This window comes from Gouania willdenowi, chromosome 11, assembly GCF_900634775.1.
Source record: "Gouania willdenowi chromosome 11, fGouWil2.1, whole genome shotgun sequence".
Classification (NCBI taxonomy): Eukaryota; Metazoa; Chordata; class Actinopteri; order Blenniiformes; family Gobiesocidae; genus Gouania; species Gouania willdenowi.
This window is the reverse complement of record NC_041054.1, coordinates 14,689,666-14,716,797: the sequence shown is the minus strand read 5'-3', so window position 1 is coordinate 14,716,797 and position 27,132 is coordinate 14,689,666. Positions and strand designations below refer to the sequence as shown.

Below are 27,132 nucleotides of genomic sequence, written 5' to 3'. Positions count from 1 at the left end.
CATGTTTGAACAACAGAGGAGAACATACCTGTGAAATTCAGGCCAAGGTGAATGGCCTGCAAAGACATTCAGTAAGAATCAAGTATTTTTTAACCATTTATTGATGAATTATGAGATTATGAATTAGAGACTATTAGTGATTAATAAAATCAGCATGGCAAAAAGTCTGAGCATGCTGGAGAAACCTCCACTAAAACCAAAGCCATGATAATGAAGCAATGAGCCATTTTCTTCATGTTCAGCCACATACTCCTTTTTAAATATGTCACACTGAAAAACCACCATTGTCCCTCTATAATGATGCAAATATTGTAATTTTGCATCACATATTAGGAAAAAAACTCTGAAACTGAACTCTTGGATGCGGACTTGATTTATATTCCAATTCTGATTTAAGTATTGCCATTCTATATGAACTACTATCACAATTCCAATATCTTTATTTTCCTTTGCAAATATATCAAAAATCAATGTTTTTCCCCACCACCAGTATTTCACATACCGCAACTCTTTAACACTGTAACTTCCACTCCCATCAAACCCATTACGCTTAATACTAGGGATGTGGGAAAAAAATCGATTTCACATTGTTCTTTTTTATTTAATTTTTTTTTTCTTTTTCCTTCTTGATATTTAATCAATATTTTTGTGTATTTGTGCAATATTTCAGTGGTGGTTACAATGCTTTCAATGTGTTGCAATGGTAATTTGATGCACTTGATTTTATCAAGTGTGTAACACTGTATTTTCTTTTTTTCAGTGAAAATGTGCAAAAAACACTAATAATAAATAATAAATAGGATGTTTTGAAGCAAATAGTTTTGACTCCATTTGTCCTCTGAATATCAATATCTTCTGATGAACATATACAGAAACTTGATTTTTCATCTCTACTTTTAATTTTTACATTACCTGGGTAGAATATTGCGTTATATCTCGATAATATCGTATCGTGGCCCAAGTATCGCGATACGTATTGCAACATCCTTGCCAATACTCACCCCTACTTAATACCAGGAAAACTGCATTGTTTTATATAATAGAAAACAATGAGTCATCAAAGAATTAACGAGCCCTCATGAAGATGTGTGTTTGCCCACATCACCATCCTCCTGTGGTTTGGATTGTAACGGCCTAAAAGCACTCAGAGCATCACATTAATTAGTCTGACAGCGTCCTGCCACAAGCTGAGGGAAACATTAGGATTTTTGTTGCCCTGGTGTTCTATTATTCTAATGAAAAGCATTGACTTGATGGAGTCAATGCAGGATTCCTACGAGGCAACTGCAAGTACAAAAAGAAACATTAGCTTTAAAGATCAATTAGATGGCAAGAGTTAATCTAAGTGATTTTATTGTGTTACAATCACATGTGCACTCAAACCAAACCTAATTTGACAATTGGTAAGTAATTAATGTCGTTTAATATAACAAGGGGTTGATAAGTTACACAGTGGAGAAGGAAAAATCAATGTACAGTCCTAGTATTAAACTAAAGCCCAAAAGAACACGAAGCAGGAAATAAATAAACATTCACATTTTCAGTATTCTTGACATACACACGCATTTATCTTCTTTTTCTGCCCTAATGAGGTGAACACAGGAAGACCATAACACACTCGCAATCCTTCAAATTGAAAACACAAAAGCACATTTAATGGTCCTTTAACTGAAATCAAAGTGAAGCGCTTATAATTCCATCAAGTGCTCAAACATGACAGATGGTAGACAAAACTAAAGCAGATGGTGCCCATATAGTCACACCACTATTACGATTAGAATCATCATTATAGTACATTTATCTAAGTTAATCTGGATCGATTAAAACACGGAGGAAGAAGATCATTTCAGGTTGATGAAAGTAGAATATTATAGAGCTGACATACAGACTGGAGTGGCAGTGGGAACACATTCACAAAGCAGAGCATCTCTAACGCCACGTGTACACATTCACCTAATGTCTCAGCTTTTATTAAAAACGGCGATCTGAAATGAGTTGACAGCATTTATTATTGAGATGAGCTCAGTGCGGTCACTAGAGGGCTAACCTGTGGCGGTCGCTTCATAGGCAGCAGATGACAACACGGAAGCATGCGCGTATGCACCTCTGTGGATTTAATTCCCCGTCACGTGACGAGAAATGTACAACAAACGGCCGTTAACGGACACGGCACCTGGTGATACCTTCGTCAAAGACGCAGAGCTTTGTGTGCAGAGCTCCGGTCTGTGAGCGTTTCCGTGCTGGAGTGTCCATCGTCCATCGCTGTAGGCAGCTGGGAGGACGTCCTCCGCACCGTTTTTTATCTCTTGGGTCTGTCGATGTCGTCAATAGCAGCGAGGAGTTTCTGGCGTGCTTTTTTGTTGATGTGGGAAACCCAGACACAACGTTGACCAAAATTGGCCAGTTGCTTCATGGAGTATTCCTGCACGAAAACCTCATGTTAACAACTGAAATGTTGCAGAGGACTTAATTTCAAATCAAATCAAATGAAGCTTTATTTTCATTTTGCCAAACATACATAGTAGTGCAGACAATATGAGACAATGTTTCTCCAGGATCCAGTTTGAAAAACGTACATATCTCCCATACTATATACACACGCATACTCACACACACATCCCTCAGATGTATAGTTAAAAAGTTCAAATAGTCTGTAGCAGCCAGAGTGTCTGTATAAAAAGTCGTTAAAATGACCTTGTGAATAATAATGTAAAATGTTAAGACTAAAACCAAATTATAAATACTGAAACGAAAACCTAAAAAACATAAGTAGTAAAATTAGATTAAGGTGCAGTGTGTACATTTTAAACTCTTTCCTGTTTTCTTCAGTTGAAGTTTTGTACCAAAAAAGTTGCAATTTGTAACATTATCTGAAAATAATACCAGTCAAATACAGTTGCTACTACTACTACTAACAGAATTTCAGTCAAAACTCAATTTTCTTTTAGCAGCTGGACTTTTCAAAATAAAATCTTCCCACAAACAGAGTTTTTCACCAAGCTTGTCCTGCACAACGTTCACGCTTCACTTACACTGTTAGGACTCCTCAGCCCAGGTTATGATCTATGTCATCGCCTTTTTTATTTAAAGCTGCTAAAGACATTCATTCTTTTTATCAGGTAAAGACAAAGTGTGGCCTCACAGATCAATGAATCAAAGATCATTTGCTCAGAAAAAAAAACATAAAAGATTCCCGCTTGGAAGTTGGTTTTGATCTCCACTGTAAACGCTCTCTTATTGGCATTGTTGTAAAAGTTTTGCACATTGCATTGTGGGATGTGGAGTCCTGTAGATGGATGCATAGAAGTGTTTTTACTTAATTTCTTTAGTTTCTTCACCAGACGAGAAGGACAGTAAATCACTAAACATTTTTACTGTTCTCGTTTGTTCCCACTATTCAATTTTGGCAATTTCTGTGTAAAAAAAAAAAAACGACCATCTTTCAGTCTGTGAAAACACCAGAAATGTTTTGGGAAGTCATTTTGTCAGTGTTTTTAAGTATGCATCCCTCTACGGGACAATGCAATGTTTTCCAACAATGTCAATAAGACAGTGTCTACAGTGGAGATAAAAACAAACTTTTAAGTGGCAAAATCAACCTTTTACATCTTTTTTCAAGCAAAAGAACTTGGATTTATTTATCTATGAGGCCTAGACTATGTCTTTATCTGATTAAAAAGTCTCCAGCAACTTTTAAATCTGTTCCTGAACAATTGGTGGCAGGATGTCATTGGGCTTGAGCATTTAGGAGAGAAAGTCTTGTTTTACGTCACCTTACCCTGAGAGCAAAATCTTTCTAATAATATTGTGTCGACCACATGAAACACAGACAAAAACCTAAATTAATTCAGTACTAAATCTGTTTGAGAAGAAATTAAAGGAGTCGACTGAGGGAACATTTGGTTTCTCACCCTGTGGTTCTTGATAAACTGCTCCATGTCGTTCTCAGTTAGGTAGTAAGCCTTGATGTAGGTTTCCACGAACTCCTTGTCTGGAATCGGTCGCAGGTCAGTGAGTTTCTCCAGCTTCATCAGGAACTGTTGGAAATCCAGTTGCATCAGAGCCCGGCCTTCGTTGCTGCACTTCTTCACATTAGCGTAGCTATCAAAGAAAAAAGGTTGACAAATGAGTCAAAGAGATTAACCGTGCCTCCAGTCTTCGCATAGTGACTGATATACAGTACATGGATTAGTCGACTGCTGGAATCTATAGCCTGATCATGTTCACCCTGTCAGCACTCGCTAACACCGCAGCTTGGCTCAGTTGTTTTCCTTCTTCCCTGAAAGCTCCAACAACAATCTCATTAATACTGCATTGTGTTGCTGCAGGAATGTGGCGTCCCGAAATGAAAATGCCTGCCATACATCACTACATGCTCTGCTTCAACACCCTATATGTTCCCACTGTGCCATTCATCTGCAGTGCATTTGGATTTTGACTGAGAAATAAATAGTTAATGTGTGCGACGGACAGATCATCTCACAGTTATGCTTTTTATGTTCTTTGCTCTACTGGGAACTTGTACTGTTCCAGAGGAAGCACATGAAAAGGGTACAGTTGATTAAGCATAAAATATCTCTATCTCTCTTTAAAATGTCCTCTAGGAAAAGGTTTACTGACAATGGGCTTTTGGAACAGCGCTTTCACAGTGAAAGTAACGTAGAGGAGAATGTGAAGTAGTAATAAATAAGTTTATGAGAGAAAAGGGGGAGGTCACCAACATCAATCAAGACATGGTTCATTCTGTGAGTCATGAATGTGCCCCCCAAATTAGAAAGGATTTGGAAAAAAAAATTTCAAGATACACCAATTCTAAAACTAAAAGTTTGATCAAATGATGGCGCTGCAGGAAAGGTCATATCATCACCACAACCAAAAGGGTTCATACTCTTGTTCGTCATTGACGTTGTCAGTAATTTTGAGAAGATTTGGATGAAATCTATTCAAGATAAATTAATTCTAATCCTGATGGTGGGGCTGGAAAACAGGCCAAGGTTTCATTATTAGGGGCCAGTTGTTCAAAGGTAATCTGATCATGTTTTGATAATCGGATTGGATAAAATCTCAAAAATGGGTAGCTCAAAAGGGAATTAGGGATTCTGAAATCGGATTACATCACAGAATCCAATTCTAGTTTTAATCTGGATCAAACCTTCAGTTTGTGTTGTTCAAACCGTTGATTTGAAACTTTGATCCAAAAAAAACAGAATTATCCTGATCATAACAGGGGGTAAGGTTTCAAGGTGGATTTCAGGAAGAAAATGTAGTAAAACTTTAAAATTGGTTAAATAATACATTTGTATCATTTAGTGTATACACTTTTATTTATACTTTACACTTGACTTGTTTAACCATTACAGTGATAAAGTAAATAACGTAGCCATAGGCTACCAAATGAGCTTCAGTATAGTAAAGTCAACATAAAATAAAAATGATCTTGTGGAAACAATGAAACTGTGAAACAATCCCCCCAAACAGATTTCAATAACAAACAAAATTATATTAAATGTTTCTGTCATCACTGTATATTTGTTTCAAAAAAACAATCATCAAAGATGAAACTGTCAAAAATAATGTTTAACAATTGCTTCCCTGACTACAGGGGTTGAAATCACCCAAATGTTAATGCAATGGGGTCTGGGCCAGAAGAGGAACTTGGAGCAAAGTAAAATTTAGATGGAATAATCTGAGGGCCAGAGCAACAAAGGACTTTGCTGAAGCAAAAGACACCTAAACGGGCAAACAAACCCTTTAAGAAAGGTGAATACACGGATGTGGTTTCTGGAGATTATTGGAGGTGAGAACTCTAAAGCTCTGCAAAAGAGTCAAAGTGTTGTAGGATATGGTGACCTCACGATTGCAGAGGACAGTGAGCCAGTTCCTCCTAACGCAGAAGAAACATTCATTCTGGATCTCAGAACTATTTCTGAAAACAACCTGGATCCTCACTGGTGGAGTCAGCAGTCACAGGAGCTCAGAAAAAAGACTTGAAGCATCATTTGCCAAATAATAATGATGATACCTATGAATTACATCTCAAACGAGAAAACTAAAAGCACAGAAACACAGATACTCCTCGCAGAGGAACAAATCAAGCTGACCAAACTGCAGCAAACCAAAGAGAAACTTCAGATCCACCTCCTAAAGGCACGACTTGAAAATGCTGGTCTCTCCTCATCAGATGAGGAAGAACCCTGAACATTACATATAACTATTGGACATTTAGCCTTTTTATTTAAGACGTTTTCCAAAATATCCACAATGTATTTGTTAATGTATATTTGTTTTGTATTTGTTGTGACTAAGGTTTATAAAATAAATTATGAATGGAAGTGGATGTTGTTATTTTTGTGTTTTGTCTAAAATAGAAAACACTTACAGTGACCCCATGTTGACTCTTCTTACCTGTGGTTCTTTATATAGCTGTAGCCCACATTGTGATATGTTGTGTCATTTAGAGCACTGGTAATCCGGATTTGGTCATCTTGAAAACTGTGTATCTGGATCAGGTTGATCCAATCCAATGTTGCTTTGAAAAACCGGCATAAAAGTACGACGGACTACCTGAGCCTGGGTAGCAAAAAAATGGGATTTCCAAATCCGGAAAATTTTGATCCAGATTAAATGTTTTGAACAACTGGCCCATGGGGGTTATTTATGTATTCAACAAATAAACAAAGTGCCTGACACAAAAAACTTGGTCAACAATTTTCTGCAAATCATTTTCTGGAGGCAAATAACCCTGAGGCAGATTGACCCCAGGGTTAAACTGTGTTCGTAATATTTAAAAGATTATAGAAGGGATAAAAATTAAACTTTATGCCAGGACAAAATGACAAGGACACGTGCAGAACAAATATTTCTTAGATCTTTTTTCAGGACATTGTAACACTAACAGTGATGCTTTGTTTAGAGGGAGACGCATCCTGTGGTTATAAACGAGTGTTTGGAATCAAAGTGCTGAGTTTGACGATCCAACAGCGCAGGACAGGTTTATCACTGCCGAGGAAAACAATAGAATACATGTGTGTGTGTGTGTGTGGTGTGGGTGAGTGTGTGATAAGAGATCCTGTATGTGTTTCATGTGATTGGCAGCAGGGTGTTTAGACCACGTGCAGATCACGTAGAGTTAGATCTCCAGTGCATTACCACAGACACTTCCGCTCATCTTCTCTGTCCCATTCTCTCCTTTTTTCAGCACCTCTCGCTGTGACAGCACTTTCATTTATCTTCCTCTTTTGCTTGCCAGGCCGAGCAGTCTTCACAGCTCAATGTTTGAGCCCCGACTCAGAACGCTAACGGAGCTGGATATAAAAGTCTCTGAGGAGAGACGAGCGCTGGACAGAGAAATTGAATAACAGACCAAGGGAGCTGGCGTACTAACAAACAAATATGACCACTTTATCTTAGTGTGCCAGAAGGGATTGGAGAGTGTGTGTGAGTGTGCACTAGTAAAACCAGGCAGGCTGTAGATGTCTGCAACAGCGGCTTAAATTTGCTGAGCATCACAGTCATAATGGGCCATTAGCTCACTGGAAAGGGTTCAAAAGTTCTCTGGCACACAGACAGAAGGTGTGTAGAGATCATGTGGAGAGAAGGAGGCACCTCACAGTCAAAGCTACTCAGTAAGCACCAAACCACCCAAAGGGCAATAACTGGGAACCAGATATCCTTCTCTGCGTCTGTCGCTGTTCCGTAAAAACAAGTCTAAATTAGTATCCAGAGTCTCATTCGCAAGAAAATGTGGCCGACTCCTTGCTTCATCAGCTTCCAGCCAGTGTGACTCAGAGAGGCTGCGGAGCCAGCTTTTACTGATTAGCAGGATTCATCACACTCTCACTTCAAACTCACCTTCCCTCACTGTGTCAGTCTGTGGGGGAAGAAAGAGCTGAATACAGGGGTTTGTGGGAAATCTGTCACCTTATGCCACCCACCTCTCTTCACATCCAGAGATTGAAATTATACAGACTGTTAGTATTTTTTTTTTTGTGTGTGTGCAATATTGCCTGCCTGCACTGAATAATATGTGAAAAGTTTTCCAGCTGGTTTTAAGTAGGAATAACAAAACTAAAGTTTTCTATTTATTGTGTATTAAGGCGACCTTCCATTGGCCCTCATTCATCAACGTTTGAGCGTTATCACGCAAGCTTCGTTATTTATCAGTTTTTACGTGAGCATACGCTACGATCAGATCTCACGTCTGTTTTAACCTCGTGTATGCAAATCTGAGTGTGTAGATTTGTGGTAGAGAACAACAAAATCTGACTGAGTCTGAAAATAAAGTATTAAACCAGCCTCAGCTGTCATTTAAGCATAAGCAGACACACATTCAGAACAAATCTAAACATATTATTCAAACAAAATAAAAGGAATTAAAAAAATGCCCACGTTATTACTGATACCTGCACTTTTTTGGTTTTAAGAGATTATGGGATATTGCCTTGGCGTGCGGACACCTCAGGCCGATAAACAACATATTTCCATTTGTCTCTACAGGATCTCTGCTGTGTGGTTTGTTCGTACCACGCACAGGGGGGCAGACGTCACCTGCTTGGTAGCTGATCTTGCACAGATCATTTTTTTTGGGTTCCTTTGTAGAGTGGGCCGACAGGAACACAGTAACGTTGCAGAACCGTATCTTTTAGGTCCAGTTGTCACACTGTCAAAAAGCACATCTTTGTTTTGCTCCACCTCAGATGTGAGGAGTTCCTTTGTTTCTTGCCAGTGTTTGTTTGACCTCAGTGGGCGGGGCCTTAGAAGGAGGAATATTTAAGGCCCTAACATGTCAATGACGATCGATTTCAGCCGCCGGCTGTATCAACACCTGCTCATTTGTACGCTGGGACTGGTCAGATTTGAATGTTTCATAAATCACACGATGGTCCTTTCGTACGACCAAATGTGCACTTTCATGCAAGGTTGATAAATAAGGGCCAATGTGTTTCCCATTTAGAAATGAGAAAATATGCCTCAAACATGTCAGTTTTATGACTTTTCACACAGTATTAACAGTAACAGCTTGAGTAAAAAAAAAAAAAAGCTGTGAATAGCAGCTCTGTAAACAAAAAAAAATAAACACATTAAATCCTGACAAATCATTCATAATTGTGGAAAGTAAGTCATCTACAAAATGTTAATATAAATTTGGAACATAATGGAAAGGATTCTGTGCATGCCTTTAATATTGAGATAAGGTTGTCATTAGTTCCTTACCCTTCGACAAGTGTTCTGTTAGCCAATCGAATGCAGTGCTCCCACAGGACATTGGAGACAGGAAGAGGAATGCGCACATGTCTGGAAACATCACCCAGGCGCTTATAAAACTGCTCAAACTCCTGCAACAGAAAGCAATGGTAAAATATTCATCTTTTATTTATTTTTTTACTTTGTTTATAAAAGAACTGACTTAAAATTTACACAAAGGTAAAACCTATCAATGGTTTCTCCATAAATAATCCCCGGAAGAAAAGGTCACCGAGTCCTCCTTCAATAAATATTCAGGTCATTCAACATATATTTCATCCCCTTAATGACGTCTATAAATAATGAGCAAATCATTCCAGGGCAGGACAGTTTATCACAGCAACCTGCCAAAGCAAGACTTGTTGAATGATTGAAAGTTAAGGCTAATAAACACTTAATCTAAGACACAAACCAACATGTGTTTGGAATGTTACAGGTTAGGCACCATGTTTTTAATCTTTTTTTTTTTTTTGAACAAACATTTTAGCAGATGCAAATCAGCTGATGTGATTAAAATCAAGCAAAAAAAAAAAAGAAAAGACACGTATAAACTGATACACATACTGCAGTGCATTCTGGGATTTCTACTCCAAAACACAATATAGAAAGCGGAATGTAATTTGCTGAGGAGGTGGTGCAAATTAATGTCTGACACCTTGCGATAACAAAGAACAAATGTGACTGGAATGTATCTTCGCGCTAATTTTTGTACAAACTAATAAAAATGTTTCATTCATAAAAAATGCCTCCTAATGGTTTCTGAGCTAAGCATTTTGCCAATGAACTCATTCCAAGGCTTCTGCCTTCCTCTGCCACTTTATATGCAAATCAATGTCAACGCTGAATACCAGTGATCAACCTGAATACATGAATAAAATATTCTACAGCAACATACATTAGTCCACGCACAGAAAATAAACCATATGTATGACGAGTGTCTGACAAGTGAACGTGGACTGTGATTAGCACCGATGGGAAGAGGACAGGTAAATGTTAAGCTACATTATTTAGTATGTAGCTCGGGCTGCAGTACATTAAAACAGGCTGTGATGAGATTACTATTGAAAACACATGAACATAAAATGTTTAAGCATTGCTCATGTGTCTGTAGAGATTTGACTTGTATTGGTGATGTTCAATATTTTCTAACTTGCCAATGCTTGAAAGTCCAAAAAGAAAAAAAAATGCACCTTACAAAGGACTAACGTGCATGAAAACACAAATAAAGTGGAAAAATTAACAGGCCTGACTTAAAGAGTAAATAATTCCTAAACCTACTTTTTTCTGCTGAATACATTGGTATGTATTTGGGTATTAGGTAGTGCTGTTTATTGACCCTAGTCCAACTTTTAACATTTTAGTAAAAGTATTTTTTTAATTAGTTGTAAAATGTCAGCGTTACTGGCCACTAAGAGTTGAACACCGGCGATTACGACTGAATTTTGCTATTGGCTGAAATGGATTCTTTGGATTGCCCTATGTCATCAATTTTCACTGTTGGCCCCGCCCCTCCTATAAAAGCTGAGAGGAGGGAGGAGGGTTTCCTCCAATCATAGCCCTCAGTGAGCATTGATTGACAGTTCTAATGAGGACTCCTCTCTTCAGCTTTGATGTTTTTGACTCTGTGCTTCTATAAAGAGCCGATTATGTGCTAATCAGAGGGTTTATCAAGCTATCTGGGTGTGTACAGACACATCATGTGTGTATTCCTGTCTGTCTCCGCGCGTACGTGCGTGTGCGTGTGCGTGTGTGTGTGTGTGTGTGTGTGTGTAAGCGACGTTCCAGCCTCTTTGCTGAGTCATGAACAGAGGCTGGAACACCAGCGCTAGTGTCCGTAGTGTTGTGTGTGCGTGGGTGCAGCTTCACGTGTGGATTGTGTGTGTGTGATTGTTGCATTTCATCACAGATGCTACTGGAGCGCAGCGCTGCATGAGTGGGTGTGTCTTACTGCTTCAGGAGTAACGCCCATAATCAAGGCAGTTTTTGAATTTCCCCCCTAGAGGCAGTTTAGCAGAAAGCAGGGGTTTAATTACTCTTTAAAAGAAAAAAACACACATGGTTCAGACTGTGGGAAGAAATCAGGGTACCTGCTGGGAGAACACGCAATCTCCACACAGAAGTTAGGCCCATCATCATCTGTATTACACGCCTTTGAGGCATAAATGATGCAACAGTATTAATGAGAAGTTGTTTGATTTTTGAGCAAAAAAAAAAAAGTCTGGTTGGAGCATATTCGCACTGAAAAGGAGAAAATTACTTGATGTAAAGTTTGGATCAATTACTAAAGAACTGCATCCTCATAGTTGGAATCACAGAAAGATAAATATACATAAGAAACATCTTTCCTCATTAAATGAGTTGGTACCCCCCAAAGAAAAATCAGTTCAAACTCGTTCCAAACTATTTAACTAGTTACTAAATGAAAGATTAACAAAGTGGTTTTTGGCTTTTACCACCTAAAATTAAAAAAAAAAAAAAAATGAAAATAAAATAAACATTGCTTGCTCGTTGCCTGCTTTATTTTATAAATAAATATTCTGTATATTCATAAAAAAATGCTAAATATTGTCTAATTGAAAAAGAGTCACTAGATTACACAAAAGAGCTGAGCTTTACACTGAAAAATTACATTAAAAGTACTGTCAATTACTGAAAACTATTAAAAAGTTACAGTTTTTGGTAACCAAACAAAACAACTACTTTTGCATCATTAAATGTCTAAAAATTCTTAATACGCGGAAAGAAAGTCGATGCAAACTTCCTTAAATAATGCCAAAATATATTGCAAAGTTTCACTCAGTTTCACTTTGCACCATCTAACCCTTCAAATGTAACATCAAACCATGTCATCAAAACTTCTGCTTTTCTTATGAAGAGTTACCTTTAACAGGACGTCCACGTATACGTTATGCTGCGACATGATCTCTCTTATGTCCCATTTAACTCCTGACATCATCAGCAGCATTTGTTCATAGTCAATGGCCTTGGCAGCCACGATCCAGTATATAGGCTTCCGCAGTTCACTGGCTGTCGACACCGTCTGGAAGTGAAAGGAGGGGAAACATACATTAGCTAGAAGATTATTAACAACTTGAAGAAGATTAGCTTGGAAGCAGAATTAGAAATCTCTATATAAAGGGGCAAACAAGACATTATCAGGAAATCTAAATACTAATAAAGAGAAATAATATTTAAACGTCAATACTTTGCTGATGACATTATTTTATTCAATGAGAGTATTATCATTTATTCATTTTTAGAGTTTTTATATTTTTCAATTTAGGAATGAAATTACATTCATTAAAATGAACTGCGTAGCAACCAAGTTGTTGAACATAAAGTAGGCAGGAATATGTAAAATTACTTGATATATACATGTACGCCGGCGTCGATTGTAAAGTTGTGCATGATAAAATAAACAGCATTTAGAAACAAACCACGTTTTAAAAACATATGAATTTTTTTTGCATGTTGCTTTTGACCAGATTTACAGCAATGTTTGAGAAATTTGTGATTTTGACTTTTCACGTAAAAATACGTCAATGTTGAATTTAAATGGTTAATATTACATCTAAATATTATATATAAATGTTACACTTTTCTAAATATTAAATCTAAATTTAAGTGCTAAATGTTAAATCTCAATATTAAATGTTAAATCTAAATGTGGAGGGCAATCACTCCGTCTGAATAGACCGCGGATAATGCTCTTAGTGTGAATGAGATTTTATGTTGGTACTTCTGGTGAATTTGCATATTAGCTAAATATCTAGTTTCACATTTAGATTTAACATTTAGACTTAGATTTTAATAAGAAAAGTAAATATCACAAATTTCTCAAACACTGCGGTAAATCGGGTCAAAAGTGATGTAAAAAAAATTCAAGTACATTTTTTTAAAGCTGTTTGTTGCTAAATGTTGCAAATGTTGTTATTTTAGCATGGGCAACTTTACAATTGATGCCCCATATACATGTAAAATCTTTGAAACATGTTTTAATGTTTGAAGGAAACAGCAACAATAGTAAAGTGAACATTTTTAAATGTAAAGGAAAGAAATGCAAAACGCTGTGTGATGCATAAACATTTCCTTTGTGGAAAAAAATTATATTTTTTACCATTAGTGGTGCGTGCAAATGGATGACTTTCTAAATGGTACATCAGAGTGTAACTTAGTGCTAATGCGATGATATATTCAGTGATTTCTGTGTCGTATAACTACACTTGGGGTGAAGTTAAAAAAAGAACAAATTAAACGAACAGCAGATGACTGAAATGTTTTGGATCTCAAACCAATTTGGCTTCAGTTCGATCCGGATGACTTCCATTTTGGCTGTAATTATAATGAAAATGACAGCTACATGTGGAGTCATGTTGACTGAAATGATCAGCTTCAATTGTAGATCTCTCGTTATCTAAGACTCAGATAATCACATGATTCAGTCCGTTCCTCTCGATAATCATCTTATTCATGTCATCTGATTATCACAGTCATGCACACTGAGCTGTGAGGACTAATAATAATGCTCACAAATCGCCTGCAATCAATCACAGATCAAAATTAGATGGTTACATCCTAGCGCTGCTGCATTCAGATGTTTCAGAGTAACTTTATCTGACATCAATATAATAATGATCTGAAATTGAAATCACGTAAGCAGATAGGTTTAGGAAATGATGCAGTCGTGCATGAAGCATAGAATACCTGGGAATAGAACTGCTGCAGGAAGGGCTTCTTGGCTGCAGGCATCATTGTGTCCAACTGGGACTGGAGGGATTCAAACTGCTCAGCCAAAAACACTCTGAGAACAAAGGAGGAGCCCTATCAGCCAGTTTGTTCCCACAGATGTGAGAAAATGTACATTTAATATCACTACATGTTAAGGCAGCCAATTCCTTTGGCACCACAAACTTCCTTAGCTCACTTCTTCATTTCAAAGTATCAATAGATGAGGAATGGAGCTCCAACTAAAGCAGCTAACCTTTAGTGACTTCAATCAGCAGCTCACTCTGGACACTGAATGTAAAGAGTTTAGAAGCCAAATACGGTACAAGGGCCAGCAGCCTGTGGATTCACAGTCAAATCATGCTCTTTCACTCCCCGACTCTTAAGAGCTTTGAGGAAAAGATTGGCATTAGAGTATTTATTCAAGAAATACAATATTAGCCACCTCCCTTTCCCCATCCCCCATCTGATGAAAAAAGGAGTTTCGCGCTGGAAAGAGTCTAAAGTGGACGATCAGATCATTTATGATCTCTTGAAACAGAGTTGTTTCATCTCAATAGGATATTTCCTGATGAAATATCAGTGAGGAAGATGAGCAAACAGTTGAAATAGATGTAATGAAGTCATACTAAACCAGTTCGGCTGAACTACGACCGGGCTCGCGGAACGTCTCCATCCCAAATAGCAGGTACCACATTCCGGAGAACTCAGTCAAATGACTCGGTTGCACCGAGTAAAAAAATGGGGATCCCTGGCACCCCGTGGCACATACGAAGTAATGAGCGCAATTCATATATTGGTATGTGTGAATGATTCGGTACCACCAACTGTCGCAATATTTTACTCACAAATAAATGAGAAAACAACTTTAATAGAAATACCAGAAAAAAGGGGGGTGGGCCCCTGATCAAATTGTGCAAGGCATAATGATAATATACGTTGAATTACCTTTGAAACAATATATCACACGACTATGTTCCCATAAATCAAGAAATTACCGGAAATGGGGGGTGGGCCCCCGGCCCCCATTTAAACAAAAGGGCTCTAAGCATCTCATTATATTTTATTCATAGAGTATTCATACCAAACTGCATTCCGATCTAATAAGAGACAAATGGAGGAGTAGTCATTTAAAAAACGGGTCCCCTTGGCGCCCCCGTAACACATACGGGATAATGGGCCCCATTTATATATTGGTATATATTGGAGAAATCAACTTTCTTTTTTTCTTTTTCTTTTGGGGCACCTTGGGGCCCGCTTGGGCCCCAAATCGAAAATTGGGCTTGGGCTTACGATGCGTACACATCCATAGATTATACCTATCAAATTTCAACTTGATCCGTTCACGAATAACAGAAGAGGAGCGATTTTAACTTGTGTACACAACAAGAAGAAGAACAAGAAAAAGAAGAACAACAACAAAGTGAGTGGCGTTTTTAGGTCCGGTAGCCTGGCCTTAAAAAGGCTCAGATGCCCACACCAAAAATATTAACTATATTTTCATTGATTAGGAAGTCTAACAAGGTATTTAAAGTGCTACTTTTATTTTAATTCATTGTTACAATAAATAGATTTCCATTTTCATCTCAAAATCCTAAAACCAGTGAAACAACAAAGTCAGAAATACTTGGGGATATAAAAATAAAATCAATGCAGAGTTAATTCTCCCCATTGCACCACGTTTCCAATGAGTTCGCCTTGACTGGGATGATTGATGACTCTGGATTGTTACAATAAATAAAAAACATGGAACTGTTGGAGTGGGCTGGAGTTCAGAGGGGCACCAGGAGCTTAACCAAGTTGGCTGCTGCTGTACGGAGATCCTCACAGAGAGAAATGTGATTACAGTTCAGGGTGAGCAAAAAGTACTGAAATATGCTGTGTGAGAGGAGAAACACTCGAAGGAGTAACTTTAATTTTCTGTGTTGTTCTTTGGACCCCGCATTCGTTTCAGTTCATTCGACAATGATTAAAAATATAATCTTATTTGTAGACACCCCTGTCAAAAAAAGCATTTTTCTTTGACTCAGAGCTTGAACAACAACTCGGCCATGATGTTTTATCGGTAAACAAGAGAAAGTGTTTGTTTTTTGACTCCATGAGCCATGCTATTGGGTTGTTTCACTGGATTCATTTAGAAGGGAATGAAGCCTATAAATGGTTAAAAGCTTTTTACGATGAACGACTCTGTGTATGTCTAATGCAGGGCTCACCAACACTGTGCTATGGACCATGTGAGGTGCCCTCAGGCCTGTTCTAACAACAGCACCAGTAACCAATGACCTCCACCTAAAATCTGATTAACTTGGCAGCCTTCAAACTCAAAGATAAATACAGGTGACAGCCAGTGCCTTAGTAGAGTTAAATACTGCTGCACTTGATACATTTTCAAATGAACTATATTTAAATGTTTGACTTTACTGAAACATTGTGGCAGATGTGTTTATAGCAGAAGGGATGTTGATAAAGATGCTGCAGATTGGATATTTGGATTGGGATAAATCATATTTATAAAAAATATATATATTTTTATCAAACTGTTAAAATGTACAAATATATTTTACAATTTGTTTCAAGTAGATAGTGGCTAGTATAACAGGAACATGATTTCCTATGAAATTTTTCAGAAGTGATCATTTGAAAATGAAACAATTGCAAAAATTAATAATAAATAAAGTCTCGCATGTTGAATCTTTAAAGCTGCACAAGATGCTATTTTTTTATATCACACAAAGACAGAGTAAACCTCATTGATCAAGAAATCCAAGATCCATTCATGTTTAAAAAAGATGCAAAAGCTTGAAATTGAAAAGGTTGATTAATCTCCACTGCAAATACTCTCATTGATATTTTCGCAGAAAAGCTTTGTGCATTGCATTATGGGTTTGGGGTCCCATAAACAAATGTGTAGAGGTGTTTTTACTTCATTCTTACGGTAAAGTTGGTGACCCCTGGTTGAAAGGGGCAGTATTAGGAAAATATCATTTCATATTGGTTTTGCTAGAGTGACATACATTCCTTTGGCCTCATTCAGAGGCTCAAAGTTGAAAAAGTTCTCTTTCCTCCCTCCCTTGTTATTCCATATTTTGTAAGATTTTTCTCGCATTGTGACATCACAACACGGAAACTCCTCCTCCTGACAATCCTGGCTCCTCCTACCCTATAAGAATGTGAGCTCCTCCCTCTAAAATTACCTCAGATGTAAAACAAACCTAGCAAAAGCAAGTTGATATTTCAGTTAATGACGCTCCTAAAAACAGCCTGTTTTTAGGAGCGTCATGAAAGTGACTTCTCAGAGGGCTAAAACTCCAGGAAACAGGTGAGTTTGGGAAAAGAAACCTCAAATACTATGTGTTTGGGGTTCTTAGAACAAATAGAGATAAGTGAAAAATAGCCTAATACTAACCCTTTAATAACTAAAGTGAAACATTTTTTAGCAAAACACCTCATTTCGCCAAACAAAAATCCCTTTTATTTATATTGTTTGATCCTCTTCCCAATGATCAGAATATTATATTGGAGCCTTTCCTACGATGGAGCTATGAGGGTGTGCTGTGGTATCTGTCATAAATATTAGCAGTAGCACCAGGCCCTGTAAGACATGAGGAAGACCTCCATGGATTGTAGAAATCGTTATCTTTGCTCCTTGGGCTTTGCAGTTGCATTTGCTCTCTCAGAATGTGCAGGTTTCCTCCCACACTCCAATGTACCTTTGCATTTCTACTAAAGGGTTTGGACTCACTGAACTTTCTTTTCGAGATGCCACCATCATCCTCCACCCTGAAATATACTTGTATTTAAACCTAAGAACATCACATGAATTATAAAAAGAACCCATGAATGAGCTTTTCTTCTCACGCTGCCTAGGAAATCCCATTAAAAAAGGCTGGAACAGCTTAAGTTCACCTCAGCAATACAGAGCAGCATGGTAGGAAATAGAACACCCCACCATTTACGTTATCTGATCACACCAGTAGAAAGCTGGGAGGAGTCGTCGGCTCACTGAGATCAAATCTGTGATTTTTGTTTAGCGCTTTATTGGTTTGAAGAATGAAGGGATTAGCCTTTTTTATAGCTCTGCATTGTTGACAGAGTTTTAAACATTGTGCATTAGGAAAAGCTGCCTTCACAAATAAGAGCTTTTCGAACCAAAAGAAAGTTTTTTTTTGACGTAATTTTGCAGAAAACAAATCCTCTGTGTTTCTCTAAAGCTTGTTCCCCTTATTGGGCAAATAAAAGCTTTTTAACCTGAGCCTGTTGAGCATTAGTAGAGCCTGAGTCATGGTCTGCAGTGAACAAGACATGGCAGGTATAGTGCAGACTAAATTCATATACATTATTTCAGTTTAGCAAAAAATCTAAAAAAAATAAATAACAAATTTAAAAATATATAACAAGATTGAAACAGGCAGAAGCAAAAATGCTAATATGACCAACATAAATCATAACATTCACGTTACATTTCTCAATAATACACACAAAGGAAATGCTAGCATTCAACAAGTACATTAGATTTTTCAAATAATGAAAAAAGAAATACACATATACACACGTACTTTCTTTTATATACAACATTTAACAAAGAACACAAACAAATATTTCTACTGCTTCACGTAACTCTTAAATGTATTGCGACATTTTTGTTTTGATATTAATCAGTGTGTCACTCATTTTCATTTCTTTATCACTAGTATTCCACAAATTAAACCCTAGAACAGACAGTCATCTTTGTTTTACAACGGATCTTGATTTTGGTAAAATAAAAATACATTGATCTATTATTAGTGAGAAGTATTTGTGAATGCCTTCTGGAAGAGCATTTATTTTTGCTTTGAACCTTATCTGTGTTATTTTAAAATAAACAATACTGTTAAATTTCACAAATTTTGATTTAAGAAATGATGAATTACGTGTGGTCATAATATCTTGCTTTGTTTATCAATCGAACAGCCGTTTTTTTTTTTTTTTTACAATTAAAAAATATCATTTATTATGGTTTTAAAAGTGGTTACCCAGGAGTTCTACACAGTACGTCATATATGGGAGCATCAAAGTACAATAAATTGTAAACAAAAGAAAAATACTTAATTTTACAATTCCTTGTTTTATATAACACACCAAGTGTTATTGAGATTTTAGTTTTTATATAATTAATGTGTTGCCTCCAAGATAATTTAGTCAATTATGAACACCCGAGTAATGCTGTTTAGTTGAGATACAGTTTTGTTCAATGTGACCATGTATTAAGAGGAATACTTACAACGACTCTGTGGCTACCACCCTCTGTGCCAGACCATACAGAGTGTCAGTGTTGGAGAGGACCACCAGTTGGCTGAGATGGGGACTGGGCACCTTCTCCTTTCTGTCCTCTGTGGCGTTGTGGACTCCTGCATTCTCACCCACAGCCTCCTGAAAAAGGCACAGATAAACAGAACAGTCAACATGTTCTCAACTGGTCTAACTTTGGGCTCTTCCGTCCCCCAAATCAAGGAAGTTGGTTACCATCTCTGATTTATTTAACAGTGCTTGAATTAAGACTGTTCAGACTAACAAAGAAGGACAGCACTGAAAAGGAATATAAGAAACTATAATGTTAAGCAGATTGTGTTAGTAAAGTCATCTGCTATGTAATTTGTAAAATGCTTACACTTTTACTTTTAATGTAATATTAGGTTTTATGCTTTTACTTTAAACTGTTTTATCTCTGTAAATGTTTCACTCAATTGTAGTACCAACATGTTTTCCACTTTCAAATCTACATATGCATCTACTTTGTAGAGGTTGCACTCTGACAAAATAAATGTATTTTTTAATTGACCCTGTTTGTCATGCTGTCATGTTCTGCTGCTTATTGACAATGATGATATCTAATTTGTAAAATGCTAACTCTGACTTTTAATGTAATTTAAGGTTTTATGCAAATTAGGCTGTTTTTGAAGGTCTTTGAGTACTTTATTAGGTCTACTAGAGCATGACAGCTACTGCTCATGAACAAGGAGAAAAACTCCTGTTGAAGCTTTAATCCTACAGCTACAATTTATATCTTAAAATGTCACTACAATCTTCTTCTTTCTTATAATTATACTTTTAGTGGGAATGCTTAGCATTCACCTCTTACTTTGCTTACTTTGAATCTTGCCCAGCACAATGTCTGTAACTTCTTAATAAATGTTTGTTAAATCCTCAGTTACTTAACATAATGCTGTTTATTATGGAAGCCCAAAAGATTCATAATAAATAAATAAAAACAACATTTTGAAAAAAAACACCATTTTGATAAATAACAGACAAATATAGTGTATAATATGGCCATTCAATTGTAAAATAAGGTAATATTATTATGAAATATGTTTTTATTATTATTTAATATCTCATTATTATTATTTTATTACAATTATTTAATTATGATTATTTGAACAATGTCATACTTTTTAACATATTGACTTTTGATTTTTTTTCAAAGGTTTTATAAAATAGGTTTTTTATTTCATAATGTCCTTTTCCACAATGGCCTTTTTATTTCATAATGTCGTTTTTCTGCAGAATGACTTGGTCTGTCAATTAAAGCACATAAGGCGGACCCTTTAAGCGATTGGCTGATCCTTTACACAGACATGAGCAGCAGCACTTGCAGTATCGATTCAAACGTGGAGACTTATCACTAATGCTGAGAAGCCTGAGCGTCACGAGTGCATCACAAATTTGAGCAACACAGTCTCGCTCCCATCTTGTCACATCTTGACGATCAGTCAGGACCCCTTTTAGCGTCAGTGTTCCACGCAGAGGGTTCATTTTCAAAGCTGAGGGTCCGTGTTCCGCCCAGTCTTTTCAAGAGGCTGACGTCAGGTCACGTGACTGCTGACTCCTCAATGAAAAACATGGTGGACATCTCATATATTTTAGTGGCAAATTGCCTTATTTCAAGATAGATTGTGGCGTTAGAAATGTTTTGATGACATTTCTAGTGAGAAATGTACTTTCATAGTATCCATTTTATGTAAACAATCTAGTTTTTCATTACAATGGACATTCTTCTGTGGTTGCTATGACAACCTATGGACGCCAAAAACCTGCAAGCTAAAAGCAGATTAATTCACGGACCGAGTGGATGTTGTAATTCTTCTGTTAAAACCTTTCCTATTTTCATCTCCTAACTGTGGTTGGGGGAGATCCTTACTCTCCAGAGCTGAATGCAGCTTCACCTTCGGTGTTAAAGCCCAGAGACCTCATATAAAAGTGGAACCGCGCAGAAACAACAGGCTGTGTTGGTGTTGGAGAGATGTACTTTATTAACTACCTGCACTGTAAACATAAACCTTGCTACCTGTCCCGGTCGCTGTGTCGGACTGGACTCAGGACTTAACACACACACACATCTGTTCCACTGACACGCGCACACACGCATCGGCCGCGCGGATGCACCTGCTCCCTCACTCAAAATGAATACATTCAAGCAAGACATCTCACAGCACTTTTCTTGCTTGATTTTTTTTATTGATATTAAAAGTTATATCTATATTCCTTCCCATTTTAATGTGTTCCTACACCTCATTTCGACCACTGTGTGTCAAAGAATGGCCATGACCGGTGTCCAGGAAAACTAATCAATCTTAAAGGATGAAGCAGAGGTCAAACCCTCTAGCTTTGATTAACAGTCATTCTGCTGAACATTATCAAATAAAAAGGCCCTTGTGAAAAACTGTACTGAAATAAAAATTGACTTTGTTAACTTTATTTCAAAATTTTATTTATTTAATTACAAATCTTTTGGGCTTCCATAGTTTAATCCCTGTGAGTACCGCATACAAACATGTAAGCTTTTAGTAATGTGTACAAACTTGTGTTCATTGACAAACACCTACAGCTGAAGCAGTTGGCAATTCTTTTTCGCATTCCCACTTGTATTGTCACAACAATTAAATTTCTTCTAGTTGTTTTTTTTTTATTCTTAATCAGCTAAGATTTAGCCAAAGTTGAAATCTGAAAGTCTATCTCCATGTTTTTCCAAAGTGTAATTAAATTATTTCTCTTCTGATTACTTTTCAGTAGCAGGTAAATACTGGTAATTATTAAATATTTGCAGTTTGGAATCAATGGCACGCCATCATAAATTAAGACCTTCAAAATAAAAGCATAACACTATTTTCCTAGGTCCACGATCTACTTTTATTGAAGCTCCTGAACCGCAACTAGAGAATCTCTGTATGATACAAAGTTAGATATTTTCGAGATTGTGGCTTTTTACTGTAGCCTTATTTGTAACAAGAGTTTCTGTATCACCCTGAAAGCTTTTAATGTCCCCCTTAATATAATAAATTAAACTTTCATTGCTTTGACAGAGACTGCAGCTTGAATTGAACGCATCAATAAAACCTGACTGATGTACTCAAATGAATAAAACATTTTTAATGCTTTCAAATGGACAGAAAATCTGTTTAGAAAGGAGGAACGATTTAAAATGAATGCTTTCAATCGATCCAAATGTGTTGTGTTGATGTCCAGTCTTCAAAATACTTGTGGCATAGCGACAAATGTCAATACATTTAAGAATGAGTTGATAATAAAATTAAGGTATTGGAGTGGATTTTGTTCTGCCAGGCTGCTCCTTTCCAGGAAATCAGTGCTTCATAACAAATGGTCTGTGGGTTAAATCTGACTCAGCATTTTTGCCCAACAGGTGCTTTTAAGCCAAGGTTATTAAAGGTCATCCCGACCACAACCAGAGTACCAAATAAACAACAGTGTGACAACAGCATGAACCAAGACAACATGTTTGGGGTAAACCTGCCCTTGCACCCCATTTTTTTTTAATAGTAACCAAAAAATTACCGGTGCCCGTAGTCTTTAGTTCACTGTTGACACCACAGATATTTTTCAAATGTGGAAAATATGATACAAATACACTGTCGACGTGAAAAATTCCTCTTTTTTTACACTTTGTTTTTGTGCTTTAAATTTAAAGCATGAAAAATAATTAAAAACTTGCTTTCTTTTTTATGTAACAGATTTTTCACCAACACCACAAAGGTACCGGTGCTTAAAATTTCTTGCAACATAAAAAACGACAATGTTCAATCTGAGTTACTGATAAACAAGTGCTGGTTTGCGCTTTAACTGAAGCTCAGAAATTGTTTCCCTGAGTCGCGGTCCCACAAAGTGCTGGCAATATTACGGGTGCCAATCGTTTTTTTTTTTTTCAGGAAATTGCAAAGCAATGCGCAATCCGGTTCCGATCCGGATGAAACTCGGTTGGGAAATTGAGGAACCAACCCAACATAGCCACATTTCATAAATATTGTTCAATTACGAACTGAGATTAGAGTTTTTTGGGATTTGGAATTTTTGATTCTTCAAACTAATCCAGAATCAGTATATTGATCCGGATCCCCTCCAAAATGTAATACAGTTTGTATGGCACAAGCTCTATCCTTGGTTAACATTTTGTCAAAATCCGCTGAGTACTTTTGACGAAATCCTACTCAGACAAAAATAACCAACGCTGGTGAAAATATTACTTTAAAAATAAAATTATCCCATTATCATATCATAAAATATTATCATTCATAAGCAAAATCATTAATTTGCCTCCTTAGTGAAGGTAGTATTTAATGAATGAATGGATAAATGTTGTGTTCCTCTATAGCCTCACATTCATCCACAATGAGGGTGTAATGTCATGGGTGAGCATAACCTACGCTTGAACCAACTCCCAGGGAATGAAGTCCACCTGAAGCCCCTACAATCACCAATTCAGCTGAATAAACACTTCTCTGGCGGCTGCATTGATATTCTTTTTCATTTATTCCAATAATCCTTTCCCCTAGCGATCCTTTTACCCTCTCATTTGAAAAACAATTGAAACAGAGACAAAGCGTGACTCCATCTCATCAGTCACTCTAATCTGCATAACAAGTGTCTGAGATTCCATACAGGAAGACAGATCGTGTATTATTCCATGAGGCGGGTCTTGGTGGCAAAATGCATCACATTGGCACATGTAGCTTCACACTGTGGAAGCTGCGACGCCCAGTAAAACCACCTATGCAAGATCAATAATAAAGAGACAGGGCTATCACAGGGCTAATGAGTGAATTGGAGCTATTAATGCCATGCCATCTACTCACATACTGCACTCTGGTGTAATCTTGGGTCCAACACGATACGAGCACAATTATCCCAGCACACTGCGGAAAGCTGTTGTAATTGAATCTGTGCAAAGTAGAAGCCTAGTCATATGCAATTAGGAGTTAATGTTTTTAAAAGACTCAACATGCAGCTGAACGGTTAACCAAAAGTTAATCAATCACACTGTCAAACTTGTGTAATAAAATGTATTTTCATCCCTACAGTTATTAACTAAAAAACTGGGAATATGCTCATAAGAAAAGTAAAGACAAACAGATCAGGAAAACTAATGGCTGCTAGGTAAGAAAACATTACCAGCCATGAAAAGGCAACAAAATTGTAGAGTATTCAGCTCTATGCACAATCTGTGGCTTCAATCTGCTGAAATGAAGCTCTCCTTTGTACAAACTGCAACCTTTACAGACCCTCTGACTGATTTCACTGTATTCCATCAAACCTTCAGTGTTGCCAACACCATTAGGAGTCAGAAAGGATTTTTAGAAGATCAATAGATAACCTATATCACTTTAGTGGCAATCTGAAGGCTCCCGTTACTTCTTCCCCAGTCTACTGACTCGGAAAGCGGGGACAGCGTCTGCTGTTAGTGTGTGTGTTTGTAGGTGTGTGCGCGCTTGTTTTGTTTATTCAGCCCAAGCATGTTAAAATGGAGAGTCCTAGATCAGAGCGATGCGCTCGTGTTTACTTTCACTTTCATACCAGAGACTTCTGTCTGTTTCAGGGTGATGGTTACAGGGTGTGCCTCACCTCTGCTGTACACCTGTGAATACGGACTATAAGCAACAGCAGGTTTTGAAATGCCAGTCAGGAAATACGTCTTTGCTCCTAATGCTAATGCTAATGCTGATGGAGGCTTCACGTAGTTCCAGTGTGGTCTGCCTCCACAGCTTCATCTCTAACCCTCTTGTAGTCGACACAACTGCTGTTCAGGGACTAAATTAATGGTTTAGCTCACATTTACACCTGCAAGTGCTCGGTCTGCATGGCTCTCTTATGCGTACAATGTTATGTTGAGGTCCCGCATGGAAATATCTCACTCTTCCACTCCCTCACATTCACAAGGTTGCATTTAGGTTCTGACAAATGTTACCTTTTGATTTTCTATGAATCTGTATCTGGTAGTACCAAAGGAATTTGGTCGTTATGTAAAAAAAACAAACCAACCAAAAAAACAACAACCTGAATTCAAATGATCGGATCGGTGATCGTTAATCGTCAGATACATTGGATGTCGGTTTTCTAAAACCGATATCAGTATCGGCCCTGAAAATCCTATATCGATTAGGTTGAAGTCTAATCCCTTATACAATGGACGTGAAGTCATCTCCATAAAAACAAATTTGAGCATATATTGGAATAAAACCACCACATAGATTTAGGAAAGTGCTCTAAGTTATTCGTTTTTTTCTTTTTGTGATAAAATACGCTGCATATTGTGTAATTTCATACATTAGCGCGTTCACTAAATGCCCATTCCTAAGCCGACTTTGAACCTTATCATTAGTCTAATAGTTTTACTCCTATGTGATTATTGAAACCAGTTGATCTACACCTGCATTAGTTTGCTATCACAACGGTGCACTGCTGATGCTGTTTCTAAGAAAAATATATAACCCCTACACATTAAGCGCAACCTTTCATTGACTGTGCTCTTTCAGCACGACTACAGACTGCTGAGAGACTTTTGAGAGAAGAATCCCATTTATTTGAAAGCAGTGACTCAGCAGAGCTGCTGGGTAGTAAAGCAATGAGTGCACTGAAAATAAAGTGTTCATAACAAGAAAGGAGACAGAATTTGCAGAAAAGCCACAACAAAAATGACATTTAGAGATTCATGCGTTTGTGAAGACATGGTGAACGTACCTTAACGTAATGTAACTCAAAGGGACAGATTTACTAAGATGTCAAAAGGCGAAACATCTCTTGCATATTTAAATACTTGGTGGCACTATTTCCTATTTAAAAGAGCATTTTGGACATGGACATTCAACATGGAGAATGCAACAAAGAGCTGAGTGGGAGAAAGCGCAAAATTAAATGTGAAGTTGTTGAATTGGAGGTGACAGTGCAATGAAGCAGCAGGTGCATGTTCTCTCTGTGCTCTGACTACACAAACACTCATTTATTTTAGTGAATACATTAAATGTGCTCATTCATTTGTTCATTAAAATTTATCTAAATAAAAGTGCTGTTACTTGAATGGACTTTATGGTATTATATCCACATCTGTGAAAATCTACTACTGGTCCTAAGCCAGGAGGTCAGAGCTGTCTACGGTCTGGCCCTGTGTCGTGCTTGCTCAAACGGAACAGTCGGCACATCAGTGCGCAAATCACGCAGCTTCTCAGTGCTGTTTCTGCTGACACTCGCAGGCAGTTGATGTTGGTTTAAGACAGAAACTAGTTGTGCAGCAGAGAGGGAGGAAGAAGCAGGAGAGGTGTGACATGCACAGAGACCCACCTAATGCTGTCTAAAAGTAGGAAATAGTGCCATACAGACTATTACATTTTTTTAAATTATACATAAGGCCAAAACAGACAACAGAGCGACACACCGGAGCGTCCTGGCCCAACAGGGACACCAGTATCCATCTCCATGCATTAATTAATCCATAGTTTTATTTAAACTATTTTTAAAGTATTTTTGATACCTAAAAGCTTAACTGCAGCATTAAACATTGGTTCTTTTATGTATTTTCCCCTGTGTATGCAATAATGTATTTTCTCCTACTGCCACTGCTGATCCGCCCACTTTGCACCATTCATCAGCGCACGTAGTGATGTTTAGGCACGTTTTTACAGTCGGAAACCTCTGCCTCAAACTGTTTTATCTCTTATAAGAATATAAATTTAGATGATTTAATGCACAGCAATAGATTTGGGGTTTTGATTAATTATTATTTAGTGGTTATTTTTCATGCTTTATTTCAAATAAAGGTTTTATACATCTAAACAATTGAGTAAGTAGCATTTGTATTACTTCACCACAGTGAGCTGAATGTGCAGATCAGCTGCACATCTT

The 27,132-nt window shown here is 37.3% G+C and overlaps 1 protein-coding gene across 2 annotated transcripts in view; it reads right to left on the bottom strand.

Moving 5' to 3' along the window:
* Positions 1-1,336: 1,336 nt before the first annotated feature.
* The window catches only part of vps50 (VPS50 subunit of EARP/GARPII complex), a 115,570-nt gene continuing 89,774 nt past the window's right edge, over positions 1,337-27,132 (bottom strand). For both annotated transcript variants that reach the window (XM_028461346.1, XM_028461347.1), the window contains 6 exons: positions 19,229-19,377; positions 13,948-14,044; positions 12,125-12,283; positions 9,214-9,335; positions 3,912-4,101; positions 1,337-2,422 (listed from right to left, as the gene is read on the bottom strand). In XM_028461346.1, the coding sequence (XP_028317147.1) occupies positions 2,300-2,422; positions 3,912-4,101; positions 9,214-9,335; positions 12,125-12,283; positions 13,948-14,044; positions 19,229-19,377 (840 nt within the window). In that variant the 3' untranslated portion in view covers positions 1,337-2,299. The remainder of the gene's footprint in view (positions 2,423-3,911; positions 4,102-9,213; positions 9,336-12,124; positions 12,284-13,947; positions 14,045-19,228; positions 19,378-27,132) is intronic.